We start from the raw sequence: 13,706 nt of genomic DNA, 5'->3' as shown, positions 1-13,706 counted from the left end.
GTAAAGGCTGCCGTTTTCTTTGTGAGTATTTATTACATGGCGTGCTGCGGGGAAAAGCCTGTTCTAACGTTTGAGTCTAAGGTTTATTTTTTAGCACCTGGCGGCTCTTTTTCTCATCTGTAAATAATCTGCTCTTTCACGTGATTCAGTTTATTTTGAAAAGTCTGAACAGGATCTTGGGCTTTATTGTGAAAGGTTTATGTGGTACATAAACAAGCGGACACGCGATGCTGTTACTGTCATTGTTGCTAACTACAACGCATAAAAACAGGCGCTTGTCTGTCCGTAGTGTGGTTATATAAAATATAAGCGAAAGAGAGAACTTTAAGAAATTAATATAGCCACTACAGTGACCATCAAAACGATGAAAACATATTGCCGTAAACAGTTTATTTTACGACGCCACGAAACAAACGATAGTGTAAACTGAAACGATAGCTGTTTTTATATCGTCATCCGATATATATCGTTATATCGAACAGCCCTACAGTAATGCGTTGTGCTGGCAGACATGCACTTACAATGATGAAAGCTCTAGGTCCCCTTTCGACATTTGTGAAATCGTCTATCAGGAACCTTGGGGTAACTTTTGACTTTCCTCTTACTTTGGATGTTCAAATCTCTGGTTCCGTCTTTCTTTTATCACTTATCACTGCTACATTAAGTCCTGTAGTGTCACACACTGAACTGGAGGTGGTTATACATGCATTTGTTTCATCATGTTTGGACTATTGTAACTCACTGTTTATATGTCTAAACAAAAACTCCTTGGAACAAAACTCTGCAGCAAGGCATAAACTTAAAATCTCAGTTTTTTATTGTCACATAAGTGGTTGCCTGATTCACATGTTGCTGCAGTTTGTAGTCACAGTAGTTGCTCTAGCTTCACTTTTACTAGCTCTTGCTGCAGTTTAGCTGCCTAACTTTCCATCTGTAGTTTCAGATGTTAAGTAGTATCAGTGTTTGATTAAGTTGTGGAAGTTTCCATAACTAGCACCAGATGGTGATGTAGCTTGGGTATTTCATTTAGTTGCACCAGTTTCAGCTGCTGGTATAATTTATTTGTATCAGTCACTCAAGTTTCAGTCATTTCAGTTTCACTAACTTGACAATGTTGGTGTTGTTAGTTGCAGGCATGGTGTCAATGGTTGCTTCATTGCAGTCGTACTTTCACCCGTAAGCGTAGGTGCAAATCTTGAGATACTTGCCATGTTTAGTTTTAGCCATTACAGTTTTATAATTCCTGTAGTTTCAGAGGCTGACTCATTTGCAGGAGTTGCAGTTATACATATTGCTGTGGTCTCATTGGGTGCTGAATATATATTTATTTGCAAGTGTTGTTTGCATTTGCTGATTATGTATTTACAGATTTTTAACTGACTAGGAGGTAACGGATAAAAATGCAAACTACAAACAGACCTATGATGTTTAAAGTTACTAAACAGTGTCTACTTCAAACTGTTCTTCCTGGTAAAAGCTAAAGTCTGTTAACTCCTCCCTCTTCTACCTGAAGCACAGCAGCTCCAGTCTGTCCACATATTTTCTGGAATAGTTTCACCACTATGTAACAGAAACTCACAGAGACACTCTTACTGAGAGGAGAAATGGCACAGAAAAGAGATCAGCTAGATCGAGAAATGTTCTCTTGTTGGATCTGTTTGGATCTACTGAAGGATACTGTGACTATTCCCTGTGGACACAGCTACTGTATGAACTGTATCGAAACCCACTTTGATGAAGAGGACAGGAAGGGAATCCACAGCTGCCCTCAGTGCAGGAAGACTTTCACACTGAGGCCTGACCTGGAGAAAAACACCATGTTAGCAGAGTTGATGGAGTTACTGAAGAAGACTGGACTCCAAGCTGCTCCAGCTGATCACTGCTATGCTGGACCTGAAGATGTGGCCTGTGATGTCTGCACTGGGAGGAAACTGAAAGCTATCAAGTCCTGTTTATCTTGTCCAGCCTCTTACTGTGAGAGACACCTTCAACCTCACTATGATGTGGCTCCATTAAAGAAACACAAGCTGGTGGCCCCCTCCAAGAAGCTCCAGGAGAACATCTGCTCTCATCATAAAGGCCATGAAACAGTCCCAGCTGCAGCAGAAAGGACTGAGAAGCAGAAGGAGCTCGAGGTGAGACGACTAAACATCCAGCAGAGAATCCAGGAGCGAGAGAAAGATGTGAAGCTGCTTCAACAGGAGGTGGAGGCCATCAATGGCTCTGCTGATAAAGCAGTGGAGGACAGTGAGAAGATGTTCACTGAGCTGATCCGTCTCCTCCAGAAAAGAAGCTCTGATGTGAAGCAGCAGGTCAGATCCCAGCAGGAAACTGAAGTGAGTCGAGTCAAAGAGCTTCAGGAGAAGCTGGAGCAGGAGATCGCTGAGCTGAAGAGGAAAGACGGCGAGCTGGAGCAGCTCTCACACACAGAGGATCACAACCAGTTTCTACACAACTACCCCTCACTGTCAGCACTCAGTGAGTCTACACACTCATCCAGCATCAATATTCGTCCTCTGAGCTACTTTGAGGATGTGACAGCAGCTGTGTCAGAGACCAGAGATAGACTCAGACATAAACTACAGGACATTCTGAGAGAGGAATGGACAAACATCTCACTGACAGTCACTGAAGTGGATGTTTTACTGTCACCACCAGAGCCAAAGACCAGAGCTGGATTCTTAAAATTTTCATGTCAAATCACACTGGATCCAAAGACAGCAAACACACATCTGTTATTATCTGAGGGAAACAGAAAAGCAACTTTAATGAAAAAACAACAGTCTTATTCTGATCACCCAGACAGATTCACTGTAATGTGTCAGGTCCTGAGTAGAGAGAGTCTGACTGGACGTTGTTATTGGGAGGTGGAGTGGAGAGGGAGAGGAGTTGAAGTAGCAGTCACATACAAAAATATCAGCGGAGTAGGGAGGTCAAATGAATGTGCACTTGGTGGAAATGACAAGTCTTGGTCATTACGTTGTGAGAAAAACAGTTACACATTTTGGCACAACGAAGTCCAAACTGTCCTCTCAGGTCCTCGGTCCTCCAGAGTAGGAGTGTACCTGGATCACAGAGCAGGTATTCTGTCTTTCTACAGCGTCTCTGAAACCATGACTTTCCTCCACAGAGTCCAGACCACATTCACTCAGCCGCTCTATGCTGGACTTTGGTTTTTTCACAGTATTATATTGTACTCTGGTGGAGACACCGCAGAGTTCACAAAACGGAAATAGACAAAAAAATTTCTTGGTTTGGTTTGGTTTGGATTACTTTTCAGTTTCTTTGTTCTCCAACATTGTTTCTCATAGCTCATTGTTGTTCTGTTTCTTCTCTGCACAGACGTCACTTGCCAGTCACACTTTGTGGGTGCTACATTGACATCATATTGTTTGTTGTCTAGTTAATAAATTAATTGATTTTAACCGAGAAATATCTAAATTATATTTATATTTATCTGAAATTTTGTTCAAATTAAAGGAACTGTTTTTCTCTGTTTTAAAGAAAGAAAATTCAATCAATGTTCTGACTGTGTCAAAGTTGTTTACTATGAGGAATATGTAAATAAAATAATTTTACGTTTGATTCTTCTTGTTTTATTTCCTTTGAGAGGATTGATTTGAGTACATTTTCATTCCTATGATTAATAGGAAAATGAAATGAGACAGATGCGAGTTGATATGAACCAGGTATTTGCTGTCATCTAAACATGGAAGCCTCATTTATGTGACTTAGAGGTCATGGTGAAGAGACAGTTTAAAGATAAATCATATGCATTTGTTAGGTAAAATAACAAGAAAAGCTTTTTAATTGAAAACTGATTTAGTTCAAGAAAAACAACGGTGTTTTGATAACTTAGCACTTAGTTCCTCGTAATCTCTGCGGTGCATCGAACAGCCAATGCTTTCCATGATCAGAGGTAATTGCTTTGGCTTTATTCCAGTTGACCCCAGCATGTGTCACTGGGTCTCTAAACCAGAGGTTTTGGGTTATTTGGCACCTTTTGTTTGTAATTTAGGTCTGTCAAGCTTCTGTTGTCTTTGTGTCTCCATGTTTCCTGTTTTATTTTGAAAGAGACTTTTGTTCCTAGTTCATTGTATCTAGTTTTACTTCCTCCATCCTGGAGGAAGTTTTACTTCCTCCAGCCTGTACATACTTATAGTTATAGAATATTCACAACATACTTCATACCGTGTACATTATAACATACCATAATAGACCCATTTCTGTAATATACTCACATATCTATATTATTGCTAATATATATTGTAATATATCTATATCACTAAAGCACTTCTGGATGGATGCAAACTGCATTTCGTTGCCCTGTACCTGTGCATGTGCAATGACAATAAAGTTGAATTCTAATTCTATTCTATTCTATTATATCATGTGTATCAGCTTTCATGAGTTATTTACAAGATTCTGACCACTTATAAAATGTGTTCAGTGTGCTGCCCATTGTGTTGGATTGTCAATGCAACCCTCTTCTCCCACTCTTCACACACTGATAGCAACACTAGAGATGGACTGATCCGATATTACGCATCGGTATCGGTCCGATACTGACCTAAATGACTGGATCGGATATCGGAGAAAAATAAAAAATGTAATCCGATCCATTAAATATCACGAAAGCACCTCACAAAACTTGCAACACGCCGTAACTCACCTCAGAACGTTAGCATGTCGGAGCAGTATGCATCACGTGATAGAGCGGCGGTGGCATGCGGGACCTGTGGTCTGGATAGCATTTGGAGCTTCGCTAGCAACCTGGCATTTCATCTCCGACAAAGTTATCCCCAAGAGAAGTAAAGCAAGTGTGTAAGTCCATCTCTGAATGTTTGTAAAGCATTCCTGCGTTAAGCTTAACGAGCGACTGCCTCTCGCTCTCAGGCTGCTACTTCAATCGTGAAACTGCTTAAATGATCAGCTGATCGGCTTTTCTGTCGCGAGTCCGTCTTTGTTTTTGGCCCACTTTGCACCAGAAAGAGGAAACCAGCGGCTGAACAACAGCAGCACGTTTAAGCTTGATAAGCTGTTGTTAGAATTTATTTAATATTACTTTCTACACCAGGATCTTTTTCTACGTAGCTGACGCTGGTAACTGTGCAGGGGCGGATCTAGCAAAGTTTAGCCAGGGGGGCCGATAGGGCATTAACTGGGAAAAGGGGGCACAAAGACATACTTTTCTTTCTTATTCTCATTTAAAATGTCTAGCTTTTAATAAATAATTATCTGACACACAAAGTTTTAATCTGATGTAAAAGGAATAGAAGTCAATTACTGTATATAGTGACTATTAAGTCTAATATATATACCCTAGTAAGCTATAGTACTTTTTCCTTTGGGAAGGTACCATCTGTGCAGTCTGCAATTTTGTTGAAGAAAGATGTTGAATCTATTTAATATTTCTTGAAAAATAATTGATTTCTGTGCATTTTTTTTCACACTGCATCAAATTAAGGTTGATTACGTCGATTAAGCATCATGAGGTGGAGCGTGAGGGGGGGTTCCCTATTTTTTATTTATTTATTTTTGTTGTTGCTGGGAGTTGGAACCCTATTAGTTAGGTTGCTTAATATTTACGCTAAGTACTCTTTAAAATACCAGAATAGGGAGGATGGTGTAGGTTTAAGTTTATTAGATTGATCAGTATTGCTGAACTATGAAATATTTTTTTTTGCATACAGGTATAACAGAATAGCTTTAGTGTAGTTGTTGTTTTAAACTTGAGTATGAACTTGCAGACTTGCAAAATGCAGCAAGATATATTAAAAAACAGTTTTGTTGATTAAAAAACACTATATCGGATTCATATCGGTATCGGCAGACATCCAAATTTATGATATCGGTATCGGTATCGGACATAAAAAAGTGGTATCGTGCCATCTCTAAGCAACACCGCAGGAGAAATGCCTGCACAGGCATCCAGTATCCGTAGTTTCATTCAAGCGTTTCATTCAAAATAGTCAACAGGGTCGCAAGAAGCGTGTGGAAAAACCAAGGCGCAAAATAACTGCCCATGAACTGAGAAAAGTCAAGCGTGCAGCTGCCAAGATGCCACTTGCCACCAGTTTGGCCATATTTCAGAGCTGCAACATCACTGGAGTGCCCAAAAGCACAAGGTGTGCAATACTCAGAGACATGGCCAAGGTAAGAAAGGCTGAAAGACGACCACCACTGAACAAGACACACAAGCTGAAACGTCAAGACTGGGCCAAGAAATATCTCAAGACTGGTTTTTCTAAGGTTTTATGGACTGATGAAATGAGAGTGAGTCTTGATGGGCCAGATGGATGGGCCCGTGGCTGGATTGGTAAAGGGCAGAGAGCTCCAGTCCGACTCAGACGCCAGCAAGGTGGAGGTGGAGTACTGGTTTGGGCTGGTATCATCAAAGATGAGCTTGTGGGGCCTTTTCGGGTTGAGGATGGAGTCAAGCTCAACTCCCAGTCCTACTGCCAGTTTCTGGAAGACACCTTCTTCAAGCAGTGGTACAGGAAGAAGTCTGCATCCTTCAAGAAAAACATGATTTTCATGCAGGACAATGCTCCATCACACGCGTCCAAGTACTCCACAGCGAGGCTGGCAAGAAAGGGTATAAAAGAAGAAAAACTAATGACATGGCCTCCTTGTTCACCTGATCTGAACCCCATTGAGAACCTGTGGTCAATCATCAAATGTGAGATTTACAAGGAGGGAAAACAGTACACCTCTCTGAACAGTGTCTGGGAGGCTGTGGTTGCTGCTGCACGCAATGTTGATGGTGAACAGATCAAAACACTGACAGAATCCATGGATGGCAGGCTTTTGAGTGTCCTTGCAAAGAAAGGTGGCTATATTGGTCGCTGATTTGTTTTTCTTTTGTTTTTGAATGTCAGAAATGTATATTTGTGAATGTGGAGATGTTATATTGGTTTCACTGGTAAAAATAAATAATTGAAATGGGTATATATTTGTTTTTTGTTACGTTGCTTAATAATTGTGCACAGTAATAGTCACCTGCACACATAGATATCCCCCTAAAATAGCTAAAACTACAAACTAAAAACTACTTCCAAAAACATTCAGCTTTGATATTATTGAGTTTTTTGGGTTCATTGAGAACATGGTTGTTGTTCAATAATAAAATTATTCCTCAAAAATACAACTTGCCTAATAATTCTGCACTCCCTGTAGGGGCAGTCCCCTTAAGGGAACGTCTTTATAATGAACAAACTGAGAAAGTACTCCTCAGATCCACTTAGTGCTTGCCGTGAATGTCGACCTCTGGGTTGGCCCCAATCCACTTTCCAGGAAACTGTTCATCTAGGAATGCTCGGACCTGGCACCCATAATGTGGTGGTGCACCATCTTGCTGGAAAAACTCAGGGAACGTGCCAGCTTCAGTGCATAAAGAGGGAAACACATCATCATGTAGCAATTTCAAATATCCAGTGGCCTTGGGGTTTCTATTGATGAAGAAAGGACCCACTATCGTTGTACCCCATATACCACACCAAACCATCACTTTTGTTGTTCCAACAGTCTTGGAGGGATCCATCCAATGTGGGTTAGTGTCAGACCAATAGCGGTGGTTTTGTTTGTTAACTTCACCACTCACATAAAAGTTTGCCTCATCAATGAAAAAAAAAGATCTTCTGCGTGAACTGAGGGTCCTGTTCCAATTTTTGTTTTGTGCATTCTGCAAATTCTGTGCGCTGATCTGGGTCATCCTCATTGAGATGCTGCAGTAGCTGGAGTTTGTAAGGGTGCCATTTGTGAGTAGCTAATATCCGCCGAAGGGATGTTCGACTAATGCCACTCTCCAGTGACATGCGGCGAGTGCTACGCTGTGGGCTCTTGCTGAATGAAGCTAGGACAGCCACTGATGTTTCTTCATTAGTGACAGTTTTCTTGCGTCCGCATTTTGGCAAATCCAACACTGAACCAGTTTCACGAAACTTGGCAAGCAGTTGGAGCATGGGAGATTGGGTGGTCTCGTATGGTGTCTTGCATTGAAATCTGCTGCAACGACCCGGTTACTGCATTCACCAGATATCAACACAATTTCGATCCGCTCCTCAAGTGTTAACCTCTTCGACATGTCAATGGCTGTGAACCAAGAGAAACTTGTAAATAACTCATGAAAGAATACAGTTACGTTGAAACCAAGCACACCGTTGTTTTTCTTGTGACGTTACTAATAAGTTTGATGTGTCACATGGCCCTCTTCCTATTGAAAAAGCAAAAGTTGTATCCAAGATGGCCGACTTCTAAATGGCCACCATGGTCACCACCCATCTTGAGGAGTTTGCCCCCTCACATATACTAATGTGAGGGGGCATTAGTATGTGTTGCCGTGGCTGCATGTAGCAGGATCTCCCAATGCGCACTGGTAATAAAGCTTTGATAAAAGGATACTACAGCCTCATCTGACTCTTCTTCTCCAGCTGTGATATTAAAGGATCGGTGAGGTCAAGAAAGTTACCTTGACAGTCCCCACAGCTTCCCCAGAGGCTGAAATGGCCTGTTAGCCTGGGAGCTCAGCCTGGCCGTCTCAGCTTCCCATCTCCCCTGAGAGCTCAGGCAAATCAACCCAGCGAACTCCATCTTCTGCTAAAAGCTTTTGCGAGCTCATTCAGCCAGCTGTGGACTTCATTTTGCTAAGATTTTCACAATTCCAATTCCATTTTCAATTCTGTTTAACAATTCGATTCTTTATCGATTCTTTTTAAAAAAGAAGAACACTAAGGTCGATTAGCTTAGAACTTTGTTTTATATCTTCTCTTTGAACAAGATAGAAATTTAGTAACATGGCCTTACAAACCCAACAGTGAGATCTTAAGAGATCCAGCCTACGGCTCTTCAATGGGGTGTCACAGGGTCCCTGGGGAAAAAAATTGTAAATGTAAAATAATAAAATAAATATTCTTCAGTAGCAATAACAAAGTATAACATAAATTATTCTGTAGCAATTACACAAGAATATCCAGTAATGTCCCTGCCTACAATTAAACACATTCACTTACCGAAAATTTGAGGGCATCTGCTGTGGCAAATGGGTGCAAACCTTTTACCACAAACTTAGTCTCTGCTCGGTGACATTCGTCTATCCTGGCCTGAAAGGAGACGCTACCGGTAGACTGCAGCGAGAACTGCCAGCATCTGAGCCAGACTCTGTCTGTCTCTCTCATCATGATCACCTAAATGCACAGTAATGGCAGGTTTTGTAATAAGGCAGATCGCGCTAACATAATATGCACTGTTAGTTGATTATTTACCTGCTGCATTAACGGGAGAGGACGTGCAAACGTTACCGCTGCTGCTGGGTTGAGATTCACGAGTCCGGAGCGGAATTAAAAACACGACATTCATTTAAGGTTATCGCGTGTTTTGTGAGCAAATGCTTTTGCATATTCGTAGTGTTTCCTCCCTTAAATGAAATATCTACATTGCAAGTATTGCAAGTTGCCCTGTTGTCAGTCATCCGTTCTCGTAAAGTATGACCAAACTTTTGAGTGTTTGAGCCGCCATGTTTCCTGCCAGGTAAATGACGCTCCGCAACGTGGTGATGTCATTCGGGGCGACTGGAATCGATAAGGGAATCGTTTGCAAAAATGGCAAACAATTCCAAGGAATTGAAACAGTGGGAACCGGTTCTCAACAAGAACCGGTTTTCGATACCCATCCCTATCCGGACCTGCTCTTGCCTGGACTTATGTGCTGTTGACCTCTGGGTTGGCCCCGTGAACTGCCCTTTTATGGACTATTGTGCCGTCAGCCTTCAGGTAGGCCTCCTGATTTGCTTTGTTTTGCACTCCTGTGTCGTCAACCTCTGAGTCGTCCCCCTGAGCTCTTCTGTTTTGGACTGTTTTTGTTCGAGCCCTTCTTCCTGGACTCCCCACCACCAGCCAGGGTTGGGTTGGTATTGGTGTTTCAGTTATTGTAATTATGTTCCTTGATTATTGTTCTAGTTTTGCTTCCCCTCGTCTCATTATGTCTGATTAGTCCCAGCTGTGTTTCCTCCTGTTCCTCATCCTCTCGTTATCCTGCCTGTGTATTATAGTCCTCAGTCTTCACCTGGCTGTTGTCGCATCGTATCCTCTCAATGCTGTGTGTTTCCTCCATGCTCCGAGTAGTTTTGTAGTTCTCTGTCCAAGTTTAGTTCCCTAGTTTTTGTTTCTAGTTGCTTGTTTCTGTTTAAGTTTTTATTGAGGAGTTTTTTTTCCATCAAATAAAGCTGCCATTTCAAGTTTACTTCCCTGAGTGTGTTGCAAACATAACAAGCCTGAGTTAGAAAAGAAAGTTGCTAACCGCCGTCTGGGGTCAGACTGATGCTTTTGGTTTTGTTAAGCCAGCTAACTCAAAGAAAGCATGGCTGTGCTGAACCTCCGTCATAACGCAGACCACCGACCCTGGTATTGCTGAACTTTTACTGAATACTTTAGTTGGAGTTGGTTGGTGTTGATACCAGGTGTTAGGTCAGAAGTTTTCACGTTTCATCACAGGTATTGCTAAAGTTTCATCGGTTTTACTTTGAGGAAATATGTTGCTGTATCTGGAGTCTGTAATTAAGATGAAAGTCTATTTGTGGATGTTGCTGTAATTTGAGCTGCCATTAGATTCAGTTGTTATCTTAATTGCAGACAGTGCCGACTTTTACAGAAACTACAACAGAGGACACAACAAAGTTTAAATTGATAGTAACCTGATAAATTAAATGTTATAATTGCTGCCAAAGTCCAAACTGCACCTTTTTATCTGCAGTCTATATTAAACAGAGTCTGACAGCAATTCTTTGTTTGAGACACTCAAAGGTGCTAAGAGGAAAAATGGAGCAGAAAGGAGTTCAGCTGAATTTAGAGACATTCTTTTGTTCAATCTGTGCGGCTTACCAAAGTTGTACTAAAACATATTTTTTAACAGATTTCTGCACACCAAAATCGGTTCGAGGTCAGTAAGCACAACCAGAATTCATACATAAGGCACACTCTTGATTTTTGAGAAAATTAAAGGATTTTAAGTGTGCCTTATAGTGTGGAAAATAAGTTATACAGAAGAAAAGAATATATTGCGATATATATCGTTACCGCACATGCTTCAAATTATATCGCGATATGAATTTTAGGCTATATCGCCCAGCCCTACTATTTACCTGTTTCCTCTTTAAAAATTTACCTCATTTCTTCTTTAAACTTAGTCCTGGTTTCTTCGCCCCCTTTAACGGGTAGCGCATATCCGGCCTGAACACTGTGTTTGGGCAATTTACATAACATAAAAATCCTGCAACAATTCCTAAAGTCCCTCTCATTACTTTTATTCTCCCATTATAACCTGTGTCTAACAAGATTTTGATCTTCTTTGCAATGTAAACAACTAGGTGTCTTTGTGCTCTGTTCTTCTTTTTGGGCTCCCTTTTCTCTGGTTGGTTCCGTTTGGTCTGGGGCTTCCAGGATTCTCGCCACCCCTGTGGTCGCTGTGGTCCTGAAATCTTCTTCTGTAAAGGATAGAAAACAAAATGCCTCTCTCTGCTCCACCTCACTAATCTACTGTGTTCATCTAATGTTCCCTTAATTATTCAAAGTTGGTTCAAAATATCATGTTCTGGGCCCTAGCCTTTATATTAACTTTACTTAATCTTTATTTACTTAATCTCAATGCTCTTTATGTGTGTGCGCAATACTTTTAATTTTATTAAACACACCCAGGGTAAGATATACACCATCACCATATCAGCCTAAAAACAGACAGAGACGTTCCTCTTTCTATTACATTCTTACGGTGGCCCTGAGAGGCCAAATGGACTGCAACTTCAGAAAACACTTGCAAAAAGAAAAATGCTGCAAAAAGAAAAACACCTGCAAAAAGAAAAACACTTGCAAAAAGAAAAATGCTACAAAAAGAAAAATGCTGCAAAAAGAAAAACACCTGCAAAAACAAAAATGCTGCAAAAAGAAAAACGCTGCAAAAGCACACAAGACACAACGGAAATGTTTCTGGGGAGACAATAACCCGACGGACCAGTTGCACGAACCAAAACAAAACATGCTAACAAGTGCACTGGGACTGGGAGACGCTTCAAAGAAGTGGAAGCGGGGCGGCCAAAGAGTAAACTTTCAAAAGTAAGTACTGAATATTATGTCACTTATTTATGTGCAAATGTTTAATAATGAGGAACATTAAAACATTACTGTTGGCCACATGCCGGCAAAGTTATGTGACATTAGCGATGTTTGTACTTTCAGCGTTAACTTTGTTTTAAAGCCTTTACTGTATACGCGGTTCGATAGTCGACCTTAATCTTACAGAGAATCTGATGATTTTGTGGATAATTAAAGTCAGTCATATATCCACAAACACAACAAGCTGAAAGTCAGTGATGCTGCTCGGTTTGCAGTCCTGAATATCACGGCACAAGCAGGATCCACTGCACTGTTAATGTTAGCTATGTTATATTGCTGCCTCTGTTCGGTGGTGTCGAGCCAAACGGACTTTAACGTGTGTTTGAACGAGCTGACGGTTCACTCGTTAAGCTGAAAGAAAGATGCTTTAATCACAGCAGTCACACACGTGTCCACTGTACCATCTGGGAACTCTTCTTGTTTAACACTCGTAATAACACAAACACTAAATCCTCCTTCTCTTGTGCTGTTTTGTAGCAGTGTATACACCTGAGACTGTCACCTGTCTGTCTGTCCTGCACTCGCTCTCTGTTTCTTTCTCTCTGATTGTGTAATAAAAGTATGAACATGTGTTTATAAGTTACACTTGTGTTTGAATCCTGCAGCTTATCACACATTTGATTTCCATGTGTGACAACTGCAAGTGTCCAGAGTGAGGACAGACTGAGGGACCCACTGCTGCACATCATCTGTGAGGCTTTGCACCCCTGATGATCCACCAGGACAAACTCAACAGTGTGTGAGGAAGAGGAGGAGGAAGAGCCAGCAGCAGCTGACAGATGGAGAGAATAGACAGACTGTTCCCTGTTTGTGAAGGACTGCTAGAAAAGTTTAGAATAGCTAATTGTCTGTCCTGAATCAGTCTTATTAGGTAATGTTCAAATAATTTTATCATTCCAGTGTTTTCAGTGTGGGAGAAAGTACTCAGGGCCTTCAAGTTACACACTATGAAAGGCAGAAACAAGTTTAATATTCAGAAACCTAAAGTCTGTATCAGCAGCAGAATGGAACTAAAAATAAATGTTTGTTTCAGTTCTATGAAGCTTTGAGTATTTTGGATCAGTAGCACTGCTGTGTTTGTTGCATCATATTGCTGTAATTGTTTATATGCTTTATATATTCTGAGGTAAGTTGATCTATAGTGTTACATCATATTCTATAAGGATGTTATGTGTTTGTATACTTTCTGCCCAGTTTGACCCATTTAGCAGAAGTCAGCCTGTTTAAGGCTCTGATATCTATTCTGTGTGACTTAAAGCAGTTATGACATGGTCTGATTTTCTCACCCAATAAACGCATATTTAATATATCAATCTACTCTTCAATTTTATCTGAAACAGTTATCACAGCTTGTACATTTTCTTTTTACACATATATGTAAGCATTGAGCCAAATTTAGCCGTACATTCTTCCATACATGGCAATTTGTTTCACCTTCCAGATGATTCCTGGGGACTTACAATTTCTTGACTCTTCTTCTGTCACTTGTTACTAGGCAAGCTCAACTGCAGTCATAAGCTAAATGAATTCCAGGCCCTCGGC

General features: G+C 40.9%; 1 protein-coding gene across 1 annotated transcript; it reads left to right on the top strand.

The window, feature by feature from the left end:
• Window positions 1-1,604: 1,604 nt before the first annotated feature.
• Window positions 1,605-3,666, top strand: LOC147334812 (tripartite motif-containing protein 16-like). Its single transcript, XM_086287423.1, has one exon. It carries the CDS (start codon window positions 1,605-1,607, stop codon window positions 3,234-3,236), a length of 1,632 nt encoding a protein of 543 aa, XP_086143549.1. The 3' UTR covers window positions 3,237-3,666.
• The last annotated feature ends 10,040 nt before the right edge of the window (window positions 3,667-13,706 follow it).

This window comes from Aulonocara sp. 'chitande type north' Nkhata Bay, linkage group LG3 (genome assembly GCF_057382095.1).
Source record: "Aulonocara sp. 'chitande type north' Nkhata Bay isolate Kocher_YH1m ecotype deep benthic linkage group LG3, A_spYH_male_GT1.1, whole genome shotgun sequence".
NCBI classification, from domain to species: Eukaryota; Metazoa; Chordata; class Actinopteri; order Cichliformes; family Cichlidae; genus Aulonocara; species Aulonocara sp. 'chitande type north' Nkhata Bay.
This window is presented reverse-complemented; position numbering and strand designations above follow the sequence as displayed.

Bases quoted from the DNA above. Each gene is read 5' to 3' on its own strand.
- LOC147334812 (XM_086287423.1), top strand. From the start codon at position 1,605: ATGGCACAGAAAAGAGATCAGCTAGATCGAGAAATGTTCTCTTGTTGG.